General features: G+C 39.3%; 1 protein-coding gene across 1 annotated transcript in view; it reads right to left on the reverse strand.

The window, feature by feature from the left end:
* FBXL13 (F-box and leucine rich repeat protein 13) overlaps positions 1-19396 on the reverse strand; it is a 217002-nt gene that overhangs the window by 187495 nt on the left and 10111 nt on the right. Inside the window, exons 2-4 of the mRNA XM_005205376.5 lie at positions 12365-12468; positions 11814-11904; positions 779-846 (exon numbers count right to left, since the gene is read on the reverse strand). Of these exons, the coding sequence (XP_005205433.2) occupies positions 779-846; positions 11814-11904; positions 12365-12468 (263 nt within the window). The remainder of the gene's footprint in view (positions 1-778; positions 847-11813; positions 11905-12364; positions 12469-19396) is intronic.

Here is a 19396-nt window from a genome sequence, read left to right on the forward strand (position 1 = left end):
GAAGTTACAGTAATACATTAGTAAATACACAGAAAGAGAAGAAGTAATATACTGGGCCTCCTTTACCTCCTCAAAAATCACAGCTTCAAAGAAGCTGTTAAATTATTTGCATTGTTTTATTTACAATCAGTCCTTGCATTTTCTTTAAGCTTGCATTTCCCTTGTCTACATTTGTAAAGCCCCCAAAGCTCTGAAATTGAAACTTTTTTTTTTTTCTCCCATAACCTATTTAGAGGCAAAGCTAGACCTGACCTAAACTAATTTTGCATCAAAACTTCTCAGAATCTGACACATAACGGTTCATAGTATTTCTTCATTCCACTTAGCAAGAATGTACAAGTACATTTTATTGTAGAAATACTAATGTGTTCAGATATGTTTGGTTCCAATGTGCCATCCCAGACACAACTGAAGATGTTATATAATACACAGTGTGTGCAGAGATTTTCTTTCTAAAAAAATTTGAAGAAAGGGAATCTAGATTTCCGAATATGTCTGTCTCCAGGGATTTCAGATAAGGGGATTATAGACCCGTACCTTCAGTTTTGAAGTTCTATTTAAAAAAAGACAAAGTGGTACCTTGAAGAAACAAAGACTATCTTGTAACTAAGTCAAAGCTGAATAAATATAAAAGAAATATATAATATAAAATGGTGAAAACAAAATTAAATAGATAAAATCAGTACAACTGGCCAAAAGTGAGTTGTTCGTCATATGGAGAATCTCTAGAATAAGAACACAAAGAGGAGGGAATAATATATAAAACTCATGTTCTTACTGAAAGTGGGTCTTCAGTAAACGCCCCGTATAAAAAGTACATGCTCTTATCATTAATTCTGGAGTCATCTAAAATGAAGGAAGACATGAAATAACAAGCATTAGAAATAAATGAAATGCAAAGGCTACCTCTGGAAGATATAGAAGAGAATGAGAGCAGTGATTGCATCTGGGAAGTAGAGTTAGGCCTAGGCAGATAGGAACAGACTTCTGGAAGAAGTATAGACCATTTATATATTTTGGAATTTTATTGTGCATGCCTAACTATTTTTTTAAGTTGAAATCACAGCTTAAAATTTCATTGTATTGCACTTACTTTAAAGCATTTTAAGGTAAACATTCTGGCATTATTATATTGACAGGAGTATAGAGTTGCTGGACCAGGGTTGGCTAGTCACTATTAAGTTGAATGGTTTTGCCTTCTCAAGAGTAGAAAATGAGGGAGGGATAAATTGGGGGACTGAGATCGACATATACACACTACTATATGTAAAATAGGTGACTGATAAGGACCGGCTGTACAGCACGGAACTCTACTTAATACTCTGTAATGGCCTGTACGGGGAAGAGTTTAAAAAGGAGTGGATATGGGCATATGTGTAACTGATGCACTTTGCTGTACACCTGAAACTACCACAACACTGTAAATCAATTATACTCCAATCAAATCTTTAAAATATAAATAAAATGGGGGATGAAACCAAAGTCAAAAAAAAAAGTAGAAAGTGAGATTCTCTGTTTTAAAATATATATAGGAATGCCTCATTTAACAAGCAGGAATAGGAAAACTACGTAAGTTGAAAGTCTAAACTGTGGAATACACTGAGAGAGATGCAGGCATCACTTCCAGTTACTCACAATGACACACATTAATGTGGGAATAGCTCACCAAGGATTGCTGACATTGTTTGTGCCTTCTCTGTGTTCTTAACTATTTATTATAGGTACATGGCTACTGTTAAGTGTGAATGATGGTTTTCTCTTGTTCTTGCACCTGTTTACCATTTGTTGTTGTCTACTCGCTAAGTCATGGCCAAATCTTTGCAACCGCATGGACAGCAGCATGCCAGGCTTCCCTATCCTTCCCTATCTCCTGGAATTTGCTGAGATTCATGTCCGCTGAGTCAGTGATGCTATCTAACCATCTCATCTTCTGCTGCCCCCTTCTCCTGTTGCCTTCGATCTTTCCCAGTATCAGGGTCTTTTCCAGTGAGTTGGCTCTTTGCATCAGGTGACCAAAGTTTTGGAGCTTCAGCATCAGTCCTTCCAATAAATATTCAGGGTTGATTTCCTTTAGGATTGACTAGTTTGATCTCTTTGCAGTCCAAGGGACTATTATGGTCATATCTATTGAGTGTAGAGATAAGTTTCGTTCAAATATATACCAACTTCCCAGAATTCAGACAGAATTCAGTAGGTGATGGCACCCCACTCTAGTACTCTTGCCTGGAAAAATCCCATGGATGGAGGAGCCTGGTAGGCTGCAGTCCGTGGAGTTGCGAAGAGTTGGACTCGACTGAGCGACTTCAATTTCACTTTTCACTTTCATGCTTTGGAGAAGGAAATGGCAACCCACTCCAGTGTTCTTGCCTGGAGAATCCCAGGGATGGGGGGGGGGGGGGCTGGTGGGCTGCTGTCTATGGGGTCGCACAGAGTCGGATACAACTGAAGTGACTTAGCAGTAGCGGCAGAATTCAGAATTCTACTTTTCCAAGTCAAGGATTTTTCTCCTTTGCTCATTGCTGTAAATGCTTTGATAAGTTAACAGATACAGCATGCACATGTTGATCACGAAGTCAATTTTAGGCATATAAGAAAGGCCTGTGTGCCCCCTGATATTCTGCCTCATGTTCAACATTTGAAAATTCTTGCTTTTAATGGGGATTACAAGTAAACTGTCTGTGGTGAGGGGAGAATATAAGTTATTGAAGTCTTTCTTTACTAAAATTCTGATCTTTGTGGGGGAAAGGAATCCAGGGGAGTAAAATCAGAGTATTGGGGTTGGCGGAGGGGGAGCTGCATGACATCTGTCTCAGCCCCATGGATTGTGGGTCTGAGCATTATGGAGGAAGAGACTACAGCAAAATCCAAAAGTTGCTCTTATGAAGTGTACAACACAAAATAAGGAAAGGCATTTCCCCCACTTCTGTACAGCACACACGGCACAGTGCCATCAAATTTCACGTGACTTTAAATTTTGTAAGTTGGGAATCATGTGATATAAAAGTATTACCTACCAAAATCTTACATTATGCCAGGTTTTGAAATAATGCAGACTTTCAAAATAAAGTTTTATCAAGAAGCACTTTATTTCAAAACTGGTGGGAAAATGAATGGAAGGTTTTAAGTTCTTGCTACACCATGGTACTATTTGGGCATGTAATAAATGTGGCCTTAGTCTTGAAGCACAGGTTTGACTTACTAGACATCTTCAGAAAAGTTATAAAAGTTATCTCTTTTGAACAGTGTGACCATCAGTTATGGTTTGACTAGAGCAAGGAATCCAGTGAAAGGAGTGCTATTTTGGCATCAGAAGGATTCGTGGTTAAAGGAGCCTGAAGCTCCACCTCAGGTTAGACATCGGAGCTCTTAGGAAGTCAAGAATAGCAGCGCTATGACTCCACCTTTAGATGGTTTCACAGGTTTGGGACAGAAACAATCTTGGAATTCTTGAATTTACACAGAACAGCTTTGGGATTCCCAGGAGCAACTGATTGGAATTTTAAGGAAAAACCAACCTCTGTGTTACCCAGATAGGGCCTGGAAGCAGTGAAATTTGGGATATCAATACTGTTAGCAATGAGATGTTGAGCTTCCCTGGTGGCTCAGTAATGCAGACATGGGTTTTATGCCTGGGTCGGGAAGATCCCCTGGAGAAGGAAATAGCAACCCACTTCAGTATTCTTGCCTGGTAAATCCCATAGACAGAGGAGCCTGGTGGGCTACAGTCCATGCAGCTGCATAAAGAGTCAGACGTGACTTAATGACTAAACAACAACATCAAGTCAGCACTTTTACTGGTATCCCAGGTTGCTGACAGCTGGGGAAATTTTTAATTAATTAATTAATTTTATGGGGAAATTTTGAAATAAATGAAAGGATAATGAAATGCCATTACAAATCATTAATCCTAGTTTACAAACATACCAAATTCATGGCTATTTATGTCAGTAGTGATTGGTCCCATTAATTGTAAACTTTGTAAGACACTTACTTTATTTGTGTGTGTGCTCAGTAGCTTCAGTCGTATCTAACTCTTTGTGACCCCATGCACTGTAGCCTGCCAGGCTCCTCTGTCCATGGGACTCTCCAGGCAAGAATACTGAAGTGGGTTGCCTGCCCTCCTCCAGGAGATCTTCCCAAACCAGGGATCGAACCCCTGTCTCTTATGTCTCCTGCACTGACAGGCAGGTTCTTTACCACTAGCAGCACACTAGGCTTCCCTATCCTTCACTATCTCGCAGAGTTTGCTCAAATTCATGTCCATTGAATCAGTGATGCTATCCCATCATCTTCCCCTCTTTTCATTTTTCTTTCAATCTTTCCCAGCATCAGGGTTTTTTCCAGTGAGTCAGTTCATCACCCCAGATGGCCAAAGTATTGGAGCTTCAGCGTCAGCATCAATCCTTCCAATGAATACTCAGAGTTGATTTCCTTTAGGAATGACTGGTTTGATCTCCTTGCAGTCCAGGACTCTTAAAGAGTCTTCTCCAGCACCACAGTTTGAAAGCATCAGTTCTTCATTGCTCAGCTTTCTTTATGGTCCAACTCTCACATCGGTATGACTACTGGAAAAACTACAGCTTTGACTATATGGACTCTTCTCTTTCAGCCTTATCAAGAGGTTCTTTAGTTCTCTTCACTTTCTGTCATTAGAGTGGTATCATCTGCATATCTGGGTTGTTGATATTTCTCCCTGCAATCTTGATTCCAGGTTGGGATTCATCCAGCCTGGCATTTCACATGATTGAATGTTTATGTTCTCCAGAATTCATATGCTGAAACCTAATCCCCAATGTAATGAATCGTATTTAGAGGTGGGGCTTTTTGGAGATGATTAGGTCATAAGGGTGGAGCTCTCATGAATAAGAAGTGTGTCTTTAGAGAAGAGACCCCAGAGAGTTCAGTCTCCCCTTCTGCCATGTAAGATTATAACAAGAAGATGGCAGTATATCAACCAGGAAGCTGGCTTTCAAGACAACGAATCTACCAGCACCTTGATCTTGGACTTCCCAGCCTCCAGAACTATTAGAAATAAATTTCTCTTGTTTATAACCACCCTATCTATGATATTTTCATTATAGCATCCTGAACAGACTAAGACAGGGTGGAGTGAATTAATTTAAATCCCTCCCAGTTCTAAAATATTTATTTTTCATAGGCTATAAAAGTTATTAGTCAAAACAATAATAGTAAAAAAGAAACCATGCCTTTAATGAAGAAGTGAGCAGGGTCTAACATAGGTATCATGGCATGACATAAAATGTTAGACTTCTCACGATGAGTAGTTTTATTTTTTGACCTCAATATTATTGAAAAACTGTTTAATGCTCAAGTGGCTTTTGTACATGGAGGGAAACAGTGACTACTCTTTGTATTTTAGAGCTATGTTTAATAAACATATTTAATTCAGTACCACTTGGAAAAGTCCATTTTTGTTAAACATGTAAATATCTATTGCAAATTTTATTAGGTAAACTCCTTGAATGGCATCACTGACTCGATGGGCATAGGTTTGGGTAGACTCTGGGAGTTGGTGATGGACAGGGAGGCCTGGCGTACTGCGGTTCATGGGATCGCAAAGAATGGGGACATGACTGAGCAACTGAACTGAACTGAACTGAAACTCCTTGAAACAACTTAAATGAAATTAAAACCTTATTAAGATGTTCTTTAGAACTCTCAAATGCCATACATAGCAGAAAAGCATACATTATGCCATACCATTAGCTACTATTACTAAACTTCACACTTAAACTTATCCTAAAGTAAACAGTATGAATCTAGTTGCATATCTTCATTTGTTGTTGTTCAGTTGCTAAGTCATGTCCGACTCTTTGCAACCCCACGGACTGCAGCATGCCTGGCTTCCCTGTCCTTCACCATCTCTCTGAGTTTGCTCAAAGTCATGTCCATTGAGTCGGTGATGCCATCCAACCATCTCATCCTCTGTTGCCCCCTTCTCTTGCCCTCAATCTTTCCCAGCATCAGGGTCTTTTACAGTGAGGCGGTTGTTCGCATCAGGTGCCCAAAGTATTGGACCTTCAGCACCAGTCCTTCCAATGAATATTCAGGTTGATTTCTTTTAGGATTGACTGGTTTGATCTCCCTGTAGTCCAAAGGACTCTCAAGAGTCTTCTCCAGCACCACAGTTTGAAAGAATCAATTCTTTGGCACTCAGCCTTCTTTATGATCCAACTCTCACATCCATACATGACTACTGAAAAAACCATAGCTTTGAGTATGAGGACCTTTGTTGGCAAAGTGATGTCTCTGCTTTTTAATACACTGTCTAGGTTTGTCATAGGTATTCTTCCAAGGAGCAAGCATCTTTTAATTTTGTGGCTGCAGTCACTGTCTGCATTGATTTTGGAGCCCAAGAAAATGAAATCTGACACAGTTTCCATATTTTCTTTATCTATTTATCATGAAGTGATAGGACCGGATGCCATCATCTTTGTTTTTTGAATGTTGAGTTTTAAGCCAGCTTTTTCACTCTCCTCTTTCACCTTTATCAACAGGCTCTTTAGTTCCTCTTCACTTTCTGCCATTAAAGGGATATCATCTCCATATCTTCATATGCATATCGGCATATCTTCATTATTTCTATACTTTTTAAATTTTTGTTCCTTCCAGATTACAGTGACACTTGTGTTCATGCCTGCTCAGGAAATAGTAATCCACCCACTCTCACAAGGGAACAAATGCTTTTGTAAACCAGCAAGATTATAGGATATGGTTATCTTGTTTGGGGAACAAGGTCTATCTGCTTCTCCCAAAGTATTAAAACCCCAAATTTCCTTTTCATAGTTAAGCTTTGTTTGTTGTGTCAGTAAGATTTTTTTAAGTCCATATCTTTCATTTAAAGTTTGGTAACAAAGTGCTCTCCCTGCCAGCAAGAATAGAAGGCGACATGCAGTCTGATACTTCGGTGTAAGAAGTAAAAGGGAAGGGGGACACAGTGTATTTGCTCACATTCTTTTCAAAAATAACAATGGGGAGACACACTAAAAGCTACTAAAATTGGTTACCTAGAGAAAGGGATGGAATAGAGTAGATACAGAGGCTGGAAAGGAAACAGTACTTCCTTGAATACTCATTTTATTGCTTTGATTTTGCCATCATGTGATGTTAGAAATAATTGAAAAAGCATAATTATAGCAAAGAAAGAAAAGATGACCATCAACACAAACAATTATTATTTTAAATAACAAAAAAGTATTATTTTAATGAAAATACCAGGTAGGATATACACATCTTCAAAGCAAAAAGAACTGAGTAATTTTCTTAAACTGCTTTCCATAGTTCTATGGTTAGTGGTCTTCTTGTATAGTTATTTCAAAACCATTATATAGGTATTGTAGGATGACACTAATAACCAATTAGTTAATGTCTTTAAGAATCAAGATTCATTAAAAGTGGGTCAAGCAGACCATGGGCGCCTCCGGATACAATGCACTGGACAGAACCCAACGTCCACTCTGCAGTATTCTTGTTACCAGAGAACAAAAGGAAAAACAAACCTGAATATCACGTTTGTAGATCTACCTTCAGACTTGCAGGAAATACAAGAAACAAAACAAATGAAAGGAATTAGAGGAAACAAGAATGTGGGACCTTTTACATGACAGATGATCTGTTTTCTTCAATAAATTAGTGGCATGGGGAAAAAAGAAGAAAGAACTATTGCTGATTACTAGAGATATTAGATATTAGTATGGAACAACCAAGTATAATATGTGAACCCTGTATGGATATCAACTTAACAGAGCCATATGTAAAAAGGCATTTTTGAGGCAATTTGGAAAACCCAAATATGGAGTAAATATGGAGTCTATATATATATCTGAATGTAGTCAGTCCTAGACGATATTCAGGAGTTATTGCTCATTTCATTATGTTTCATAGGCATTTGCACTGTGCTGTGTTCTCTGTCAGGGCTTTCCAGGTGGCGCAGTGGTAAAGAATCTGCTTCCAATGCAGGAGATGTGGATTCTGTCCCCGGGTACAGAAGATCCCCTTGAGCTGTTGTTGTTGCTGTTCAGTTGCTCAGTGGTGTCCCATCCCCTGGAGTAGGAAATGGCAACCCACTCTGGTATTCTTGCCTGTGAAATCCCAAGGACAGAAGAGCGTGGTGGGCTCCAGTCCACTGGGCTGGACACGACTGAGTGACTGAGTACAATATTCTCTAAAAATGCCGTTTCTTGTTAAAGATGCACAGTGAAGTATTTACCAGTAAAAGTAATGCAACTCCCGAGATTTACTTTCTAATACTCCCAACCAAAGGTGGAGAGGAGAATAATTAAGAAAATTGGCAAAATATTCATTATTGTTTAAGCTGAATAAGGGGAATTATTATATACTCTCACTTTTGAGTTATGTGTAAGTTTTTTCTATAATAAAAATGTTTTAATGCTATAAATGCCTTTTCTTCTTGTAATTAGTAGGCCCATCTAGAGATTTCATTTCCTAAGAAATGAGAATCAAGTCTGTGAAGTTATTTTTCCTTCTTAACAATAGACAATTCTTTCATCTTGGAACACACAGTTAGACTGTCTATCTACTGTTATGAGAACAATTTCTCTGTCTTTTTATAATTGTTTGGCTTATGGTTTCTTGTATTCATTCTTCTCTTGGCAAAGAGTAACAAACAAATGCTTATTATTAAAATGGGCATGTAAACAGGCTGTCCTTGCTGGGCAGGACTGCGTAGTGTGAAGCCATGATGACTGCACCATAAAAAAATGCTGAAACCATGCAAAGCACTCTTAACTATCAATGAGGAAAATTGCGATTGTTTGTGATCTATAAAACATTTTTATCAAAACATTAAAATCTCTCTGACTAGCAGTTATAACTATAGGAAAGAAAAATAAAGGGGGAACACAACTAATGTTTATTTGGTGTACTATAATTTAAAATGCCTTGGGATTGTTTGGTTGTTAAGTTGTGGCTGACTCTTTTGTGACCTCATGGACTGTAGCCTGCCAGGCTTCTCTGGCCATGGAATTTTCAGGCAAGAATACTGGAGTGGGTTGCCATTTCCTTCTCCAGGGGATCTTCCCAACCCAGGGATCCTGTATGTATCTTTTGCATTACAGGCAGATTCTTTACCACTGAGCCACCAGGGAAGCAATCATTGCATATGGTGACTACAGCCATGAAATTAAAAGATGCTTGCTCCTTGGAAAGAAACCTACAACAAACCTAGACAATGTGTTAAAAAGCAGAGACATCATTTTACCAACAAAGGTCTGTGTAGTCAAAGCTCTTTTTTTTTCCAGTAGTCACATATGGATGTGCAAGTTGGACCATAAAGAAGGCTGAGTGCCAAAGAATTGATGTTTGTGAATTGTGGAACTGGAGAAGACTCTTGAGAGTCCCTTGGGCTGCAAGGAGATCAAACCAGTCATTCCTAAAGGAAATCAATATTTCCTTTATTTCCTGAATATTCATTGGAAGGACTGATGCTGAAACTGAAGCTCCAATACTTTGGCCACCTGGTGTGAAGAGTCAATTCATTGGAAAAGACCCTGATGCTGGGAAAGATTGAAGGCAAAAGGAGAAGAGGGTGTGGAGGATGAGATAGTTAGATAGTATCACCAACTCAAGGGACATAAATCTGAGCAAACTCCAGGAGATAGTGAAGTACAAGGGAGCCTGGTATGCTACAGTCCATGGGGCTGCAATGAGTCAGACACGACTTAGCGACTGAACAACAACACAGATTTACAGTTTGCAAAGTTATATCTAGTTTCTGTTTTTTTCTGACTTATGAAGTGGGCATTATTTCTATGCCTTGCTGAATTTTCATATCCCATTCTAAATCTGGATCCGCACCAGTATTTTGTACTTTTAATGTCATGAAATATCTCTGAAAATTTATTTTCAAGTGAAACTTAAGATTTGAAGTAGCTACAGTGTCTCTTAGAATTCTGTGCAAACTTTTAAAGATTCTCTATAGGGTTATAGCTAGACATGGGACACAATCTGATTGTGTTTTATGAGGTCAGTTTCAAAATATTGCCAATGTTTACCCTTCTAGATCAGTGGTTTATAATAATTTTAGTATCTTACAGCAGTGGTTTTTCAAGCTTTTTTTCATGCGACATTATTCTCAATTCAGGACTATTCTAGAGGATAAGGGGTGAAGAGGAGAGGGCCAAGAATGCCATCCCCTGGATCTTCCCTTTCCAGCTCCTGAGGTTGCCCCAAAACACCTCCAAGAACACACTTTGCAGATGTCTGTACTCTATAGTGGATCAAAATTCTGTGCTTGATAAAGTCATTGAGACTCACATATGATGCAGATCATCTATGATCAAACAAATGGGTTCTTCCCAGTGTACTGGTGCCTCAGAATCATCCCAGGCTTGACAGAAATTCTCATCTATTTCTATCTCTCTGTTGCAGACACTGGTTAGGATCCAATGTTACTCTCTACCCATCCTTCTCCTTGTTTTTTAAACAAGTTTTTAAATTTATTTGTTTTCCCTGGTGGCTCAGTGGTAAAGAATACACCCACAGTGTAGGAGATGCAAGAGACACAGGTTCGATCCCTGGGTGGGGAAGATCCTCTAGAAAAGGGAATGGCAACCCACTCCAGCATTCTTGCCTGGAGAATTCTATGGACAGAGGAGCCTGGCAGGCTACAGTCCATGATGCAAAGAGTCGGACATGACTGAGCGACTAACACTTTATTTCTGGCTGTGCTGGGTCTTTGTTGCTGCTTGGGCTTTTCTCTAGTTGCAGCGAGCAGGGGCTACTCTGCATTGCACAGGCTTCTTACTGCAGTGGCTTCTTTTGTTGCGGAGCACAGGCTCGAGGGCACTGAGCTTCAACAGTTGCAGCATTCGGGCTCGATAGTTGTGGTTCCCCAGCTCTAGTGCACAGGCTCAGTAGTTGTGGCCGATGGGCTGAGTCGCTGAGGCATGCGGGATCTTCCTGGATCAGGGATTAAACTTGAGTCTCTTGCGTTGGTGGGTGGATTCTTTACCACAGAGCCAACAGGGAAGCCCCTCCACCCATCCTTCTAAATGACTCTTCGGTTCATTCCTGGCTCTCAGCACTCACTGTGACCATGACTTTGATTGCACTTTTCAATGCCTGGCTTCACCAGCAACTAGCCCTGCCTACCCTAACCGAGACACTGGTGAGGGATCTAGAGATATCACACGTCTAATTCATGTTGCTGTTTCTCTCCCCACATGCCTTTTGTTATTTTACCTTCTCTCAGTTACACAATCTTTGTTCTAAAAGTCTCCATATCCTGCAGTACTTCCTTGCCCTCTTTACAGGATCAAAACCAACTGTTGGAGCTGGTTGTTCCTCTCATTAAGTTGGTCTGGCTTTTAAGTTAGGTTCTTATTAATGTTTCAGCCATATCTTTGTAGCATAATTCCTGGACAGACAGCAAAGAAAATGGAGGAGGATGGAATACAGAGGAAGTAGATTAGAATGGAAAGAAACTATCCTCCTTTAAAGCTTTCCATAATGCTATTTTTTCTTTTTTTACCATTGTAAAGATGCAAGAGAGGGGCAGAAGGAAAAAGGGGGAAATTTAATGGAAAGATTTTATCAGAAAGATGAATAATAACTGCCTCTCCAAATGCTTCTTGGAAGTTTGGGGAGGTTACTATAAGTGTTGCTTTGTGTGTGTGTTTGTATATATGTATAAAATGTTCCTTCACTTTCCTGAGTTCCTCAATTTCAAAAACAATTTGACCTCATACCTCTCATGAAATCTAAAATCTATTTGAGAGCTTCCATCCAAACTTAAGATGTATAGTGTAGAATGTTTGGTTAATAATACTTACCAGCTGATCATCCAGTCCAAAAAGTTGTTCCAGGTAAGTTTCAGACAGTCTCCGAATTTTTGGTTTCATTAATGGATCAATGCACATATCCCTTTAAAAAATCATAAGATGTAGTCAAAAAATCATTTCATTTCATAGCTGTTAGTTCCATTATTAAATCTGTGATTTTAAACGGTGGAGGGGAAGGGAAGGAAAAACACTTCCCCTTGGGATAAACATGTCAGAATCTCCTGGAGAACTTTTTCAAATTACTCCCCCTCACAATTCTGCTGAGCTCCCCAAATAGGCATGCCTCCATCCTCATCCTCAAGTTGAAATAAACTGCCCTATGAGCACATGTTCTTGATAACAGTGTGCTATGTTTCTGAGTTAGGAACAAGTGGAGAAATTGTTACTATTGAAGTTTAGGGGATTTAAAAGCCCATGCAAAGATTCTTTAATAATCTTAAGATTGGAAACATTCATTAGCAAGACCTCTTTGGATACTATACAATGAGCGTTTTATCTTCAAAATAAAATATCTCCCTACCATTAATCAAAAGACTACTCACCAGAGTAGAGTTTCAAGACCATTTTCCATTATTCCAATGATCATTTCCTCTAAATACCTCAGAGGATCCTCAGGACATGTAACCAGTAGACCACATAACAGAGCCTGGGGAAAGGAAGTAGAATCAGTGTGTCTGGATCTGCATGTTCCTCCTAAGCAACAGATAGACTTTCTGTTCAGTCAATTACAAAGTCAAATAACATGACAGTTTTTTAAGTAAATGTGCCTTATAGATACCCCCTCTATATTTATTCAGTGCTACCAAATGACCAAAACAAAATGCAGTTTACCTTTACTCTTTAAAAAAATCCATTATAAATGGCAACAGAGTCATTGCACAGAATTTTGCATTACTTGAGAAGTACTTTACAGTCCAATTGAAGACATAGTTGTGATTACCATAGATCAATGGTTTCTACCAATTTTAAATATGAGGAACCCTTTTTTATTGATGTATAGTTGATTTACAATGTTATGTTAGTTTATGGTATACAGCAAAATGCTATATATGTGTATACATATATACATACATACATATGCTGTGCTGTGCTTAGTTGCTCAGTCATGTCTGACTCTTTGCGACCTCGTGGACTGTAGCCCACCAGGCTCCTCTGTCCATGGGGATTCTCCAGGTAAGAATACTGGAGTGGGTTGCCATGCCCTCCTCCAGGGGATCTTCCCAACCCAGAGATTGAACCCAGGTCTCCCACATTGCAGGCAGATACACACACACACACACACACACACACACACATACATGCATACATATATATGGGCTTCCCCAGTGGCTCAGTGGTAAAGAAACCACCTGCAATACAGTAGATGCAGGAGACATCATGAGTTCAGTCCCTGGGTGGGGAAGATCTCCTGGAGGAGGACATGGTAACCGACTCCAGTGTTTTTGTTTGGAGAATCCCCTGGACAGAAGAGCCTGACAGTCTACAGTCTATAGGGTCGCACAGAGTTAGACATGACTGAAGTGACTTAGCAATCACACATGCATATAACCATGTATATATATAATTTTTCATTATGGTTTATTATAAGATATTGAATATAATTCCTTGTGCTATACATTAGGACCTTGTTGTTTATCTGATAATCCCAAACTCCTAATTTGTCTCTCTCCACTTTTCCTTTTTCCTCTGGTAACTGTTTTCTATGACTGTGAGTCTGTTTCTATTTTGTAAATAAATTCATTTGTATCATATTTTATATTTCACATATAAGTGATATCACATGGCATTTGTATTTCTCTTTCTGGTTTACTTCACTTAATATGATAATATCCAGATCCATCCATGTTGCTGCAAATGGCATTATTTCATTCCTTTTTATGAGCAAGTAGCTTTCTATTCAGAGAAGGCAATGGCAACCCACCCCAGCGTTCTTGCCTAGAGAATCCCAGGGACAGGGGAGCCTGGTGGGCTGCCGTCTATGGGGTTGCACAGAGTTGGACACGACTGAAGCGACTTAGCAGCAGCAGTAGCTTTGGTTGTATATACTGCATCTTCCTTATCCATTTATCTGTTGGTGGACATTTGGGCTCCTTCCATGTCTTGGCTATGAGGAACTTCTTTTTAAAGTCAAAAATTCCTCAGACTTAACCATGAAAATGACTGAGAAAATCCAATATCAAAATCAAAATTTACTGTGAATCCAAAAATTCTTTTTAAAATGCTTTCAAATTTTATCATTCACAACATTTTCAGGGTTATATTTGAAAAACTGTAGCACAGTTCATATACTTGATAAACAAATGACTTATTGGATTATATCTAAGATAATCCTTAAGGCACATATATGGAACATCAGAAAGCTGCTGCCATCTTATTTTCTTCTATGAGTTCCTCCCAAAAGAAGGAACTTCTTATTAAAGTATTGGTGAGACATACATTGAATATCTCTCCATCTGAGACAGAGGAAAAGGATTTGCAGCACACATCTCACAGAAACCACCTGGAATCCTTAGACATTTCTCTTTGCCTCTTGGTTCACTGGTGGGTCTTCTGGGTGTGTGTGTGTGTGTCTGTGTGTGTGTATAGTGACAGAGGCACTCTCTTTGGCCCTTATTCCACATAAGATCTACTTTTGCTGGATTTTTTCCTGCTCTTCTAACTCTTATGAACAAAATAATTCCACCTTCCAGTCATGCAGAGTTCTTCCCACCTCCATGGGCCAAGTCAACAGATGCAGGCCTGGGGTCCTGTATTAGATCCTCAGCTGTTCTCACAGTATTCCTTCAAATGAGAAGAGGATCATCTCTCTTGATTGAATCTGCACAACACATTTTCCTCCTTTCAGTAACTCCATGTCCCCCTCTTGGTGTGCAGCCTGCAAGTCGGGAACCTAGCCTTTAGGACTGTGGTAAGACCTCCATGTCTCTACCTCCCCACCTCTGCCTCCTGACCTAGCTGCACCCCAGGTGCTAACAGTGAGCACTCAGCCATCTGCGGACTAATTTCCTTCTCCCTCAAACCTAAAGAATATTGTGACAGAGGAGATCAGTGTTTTCACAAGTTGGCAAGCTGGATTTGAATAGCCTTCTACTGAAGTTGTTACCTGGAGGCTAGACTTCAGAGCCTGGCAGGCTACAGTCCATGAGGTTGCAAAAGAATCAGACACGACTTAGCAACTAAACCATAACAATAACAAGAATTCAGCCAACTCCCTAAACAGCCCTGATGAAAAGCCCATCTGCATTCTAGCACTTCTGTGCCTTGATCACCAGAGTACTGAGCTCCTCCACTCCCTGCTCCACACCCTCCTTTTCATCCTGGTCTGGTATCCAGAGGACATCTGCATCAGCATAACCTGGGAAATGACCTGGTCTCAGAGGATGAGACATAGGAACCTGCATTTTGATTAGCTTCCCAGGTGATTCTTATCACACTAGTGCCTTACTGGAGATCACCTTTAAAATAAATTATTAAGGAAACTGGCATCTGATTAATAAATATGAGAAGTTGCTTATTTCTTTACATTTCCAAGTTCCACAGACCAGAAAACTACTTTTCCTGGAAAGTTATCCTGCAGAAATCAAATCAAGTTGAAAGAGTAAGTCTCTGGATTGCTAATAAAGTCATGTAGAACTAGCATACTTCAAGTGTTCACTTTTTACATAAGAAATCTCATTGTTCATAGTTTCCCATTGGGCAAAAGAAAAATCTGAGGTTCCACATATTAATGTGAGAATAGTGCATAGCTCCATATAAATAAGAAAGCATATTTCTTATGCTTATCTGTTAGTGAATCAACAGATTTTTTTTCTGCTCAGTGAAAATAAAAACTGTAAAACCATTAACTTGTTTTTTATAAGCAGAGACAAAATATGCAAACATGCCTGCAAGATGAATGTTTGATTCTGAAAAACAATGAGTAGGGCTTTGTTATTGCTAGTTTTCTTAGTAAAAACTTACATGGTCAAGGACAAAAAAACACCACAACTTAGTTGTATTCTTCAGGTTTATAAATTCACAAAGCAATTGTGCAAGACTCCACTTTCTTTTGGCTCTGCTTCCCTAATCTCAGTCCAGAATATTTCTCAGATATTCTGAAAAATGTCTGGGTACTGAGGACAAATGGGAGTTTATCCAGGACAATTGTTTCTACTCCTTTACACTACTACCCATCTTTCAAGAAGCAAGATAATGCAATGAATGGAGTCCACTGGGTTTAACTCTTGTTCTTCTGTTTCCTTAACTACACATGGGATAACAAAAGTATATATGTTATAGGGCTATCCTGATAATTAAATGAATTCATGTATGTAAAGAACTTTAACTTGTTTCATAGCAGAAAATAAGTACTCAATAGATAATAATGATAGTAAGCCATCATCATTTTTAAACCATTTCATTGCTAATTATCATTTCCATTAGAGAAAAAAGATTGGACAAAGAGAAAAGAAATTTAAAAACATTCCCTCATACCATTCAAAGGCCAGTATAATGACAGAGGAAGAGAGACTGGCTTTATATCAAGTCTACTAGAAGAAATTAAGACCCATGCGTTTGGTGGGAAATGGTCAGGAGGGAGAAATTTATAGAACAATAATTTAAGCAGCAAGATAGTAACTGTCTATTAGAACTATGGGTAGATGTAAGACACTTGAGAGAACAAATCTTGTTTATCTTTTTAGATACCCAAATAAACATAGTGGAAAAAAATGCTAAGGGCCTAAATAGCAATACAGAAGATAATTTCTTCTTGAGGGCAGAGAAGAAATGACTGCCAAGTGCTTGTGGGATACTCAGAAGTTGGAGAAACTTTCAAGTGGTAAGGAAAGGGTAAAGGTCTTCTCTTGGCAAGAGCAGAGCCTCAGGAGCACAGACCAGTTTGGCTGGAATGGAGGATAAATGTGAGAGATGAAATGAGAGTCACTCTGTGAAGACACCAGAATTCCATACTGGGACCCAGGACTGGTTCCTCCTCTATACCCATTAGGTTATTCATGATCAAACCCATGCAAGATCATTCATGTGGCCAAAGTCACAGATGGCCATATGTCAGAGAGTCACAGTTCAGTGTGTTTCTAAAATCCCTCTAGGGATGACCTTGACTTTTAGCAGGTATATTCTTCTGGATTTCACAGATGAGGCAAAGACGGGCCAAGTGATTCACAGAGCCAGCATATTTTTAAACTACAAACCCAGGACTCCTCCCCTGCCCATACCATGCACTGAAACAAAATTGTGTTGCGTGTGTATCTTCCTCCAGAACTTGAGGATTTTTTTTCACATTATCTATCCCCCAAAATTTTATTCGTATGTAAATGCCAAAACACATTCTTATTTCAAATAGATCATAATCAACATATAGTTTACACCTTGTTGCTGTTTTTTTTTCTTTCTTTTTTTCAGATGAGATTGCTTTTAAAATTGCAATGTCAACATCACATACAGAAACGCCTTTATTTAGGAAGTGGCCTAAGTTCCTCGGAGAAGGCAATGGCATACCACTCCAGTACTCTTGCCTGGAAAATCCCATGGGTGGAGGAGCCTGGTGGTCTGCGGTCCATGGGGTTGCTACGAGTTGGGCATGACTGAGCGACTTCACTTTCACTTTTCACTTTCCTGCGTTGGAGAAGGAAATGGCAGCCCACTCCAGTGTTCTTGCCTGGAGAATCCCAGGGATGGGGGAGCCTGGTGGGCTGCTGTCTATGGGGTCACACAGAGTCGGACACGACTGAAGCGACTTAGCAGCAGCAGCAGCAGGCCTAAGTTCCTAAACCCTGTTCAAAGTCCCTTCTACCTCCCTCCCCTCCAACCTCCAAAACAAGTCCAAAGTGACATCTCAGAAATGCTCACCATCCCCATGTGTGGTAGAGATGGTGTTGGCATGTGTTTCTATGGATGTTACTAAGTTAAAAATGTGAAAGTAAAGGGAGTTCTGTGTCTTGTGGACGTTTAAGTAGAGGGTGTCAAATTTTTATTTTAGATACCCTATAACTAAAAACATATTGAAGATTATGGAAAGGGACCAACTGGCCTTAACCACTAAGGAGGGACCCCAGGGACAGGAAGATGCCCCTCAAGGTCAGAACTTGAGGAGTTTTAAGGAAGACTGGACAGGTGAGGAGACACAGCCTGTATAAAGTGAGAGCGAGACACTGGATCCCAGGCCCAGCAGGATCGTGCGTGGCCCAGTGGGGAGGTGGTTACCAGCTAGGTAATCCCTAGTTGAGTAGGTGAATTGTTACTAGAGAACTAGTAAGTCATATGCTTTTTGGTTAAGTGTCCCATGGGTTTGTCTCTGAACTGCATCTGTGAATTGGTGGGCTGGGCTCAGCAAGCACAACTGCCCCCAGGAGAAGCCACAACCTTCTAGCTCCAAGGTCTAGCAAGATGAGTTAGTGTGACCAGGTCCTTCTCTTCTGCATAAGCCTGTAGTTTCTTGCTCACATATTCAGTAATCCTGATTCTTAAAACTGTGGCAAGTATTTGCAGCAATTAGTCTAAAAAAAATTCTGATAGTAGAATCTATGTGATTTAGAAATAAATACAGTATTTTTAAAAATACGGTTGGAAACTTAATCATGAAAGACACACAAACTTAAAAACTACATAAAAAATTTTTTTAAGTATTTATTTCTAAAAATGGAAAATTTTGCATAAAAACCATGATTTGTAACTTAAACATGCCCTCTGCTGGGCAGATCTAGTTTTGCAAATTCCTTTAATCTTTCTTACATGTTAAACCGAAATCTGAGCTAACACTTTTCCACCCTCAGCTATAGTGTCTGTATGTAGCTGTTTAATAGTTTTGTAGACACTATGCCCTTAATATCTTGCCCGTCTTTGGTCCTTATGGGGCAGGCCTTGTTTGTAGACACTATGCTGACTTCTGCCCAGCTGTAGGAAACTGAGGGAGAAACAGATTTCTAAATACTTTTGATGACCTACTTGTGATAGTCTACCAACAGGGCTTCATTGTATGGACTCCTAGCTTGGTGATAGCTTTTTAAAATACAAATATCTTTTGAAAGGAATATCTCCAAGGAAGGAGATTTCAACAGTGGTAGGATGTGTATTTCAGAGTTCTCAGAGAGAAAGAAATGATGACTATAGTGGAGTGAAGAATTAGAAGGCAGTATTCCATTTCCCTACAGTTATATTCAGGTGCAGGCTCTCAGTGTTGACAAGGACGCAGTTTTTTTTAACCTTTGAATTTCTAAAGTATACTTTTGCCAAATCTTAAAATAATATATAGAAAGTAAATATTTTATTGTCCAAATCCCCAAATCTTTGATCATTTAGTTCATTTATTTCAAATCTAAAATTAAAGTTAAAACATATTTGGCTCCAAGGTCTGAAAAAGGTCTCTCTGTTTATTTCTGTTGTATAAACAAATACATCTAGGTTGCATGAAAGCTGTGCTAGATGCATAAGGGAAAACACTAGCTTGCTGCAACACAGAAGATATGAACCATGAAGGAAGAGATTATTTCCTGTGATTGATCACAGTGGTTTCAAATTTATTTTTTAAATCAGAAACAAAAAAATCTTTTAAAAAAGCTAAACTCATGAGAATA

The sequence above is a fragment of the Bos taurus genome, chromosome 4 (assembly GCF_002263795.3).
Source record: "Bos taurus isolate L1 Dominette 01449 registration number 42190680 breed Hereford chromosome 4, ARS-UCD2.0, whole genome shotgun sequence".
NCBI classification, from domain to species: domain Eukaryota; kingdom Metazoa; phylum Chordata; class Mammalia; order Artiodactyla; family Bovidae; genus Bos; species Bos taurus.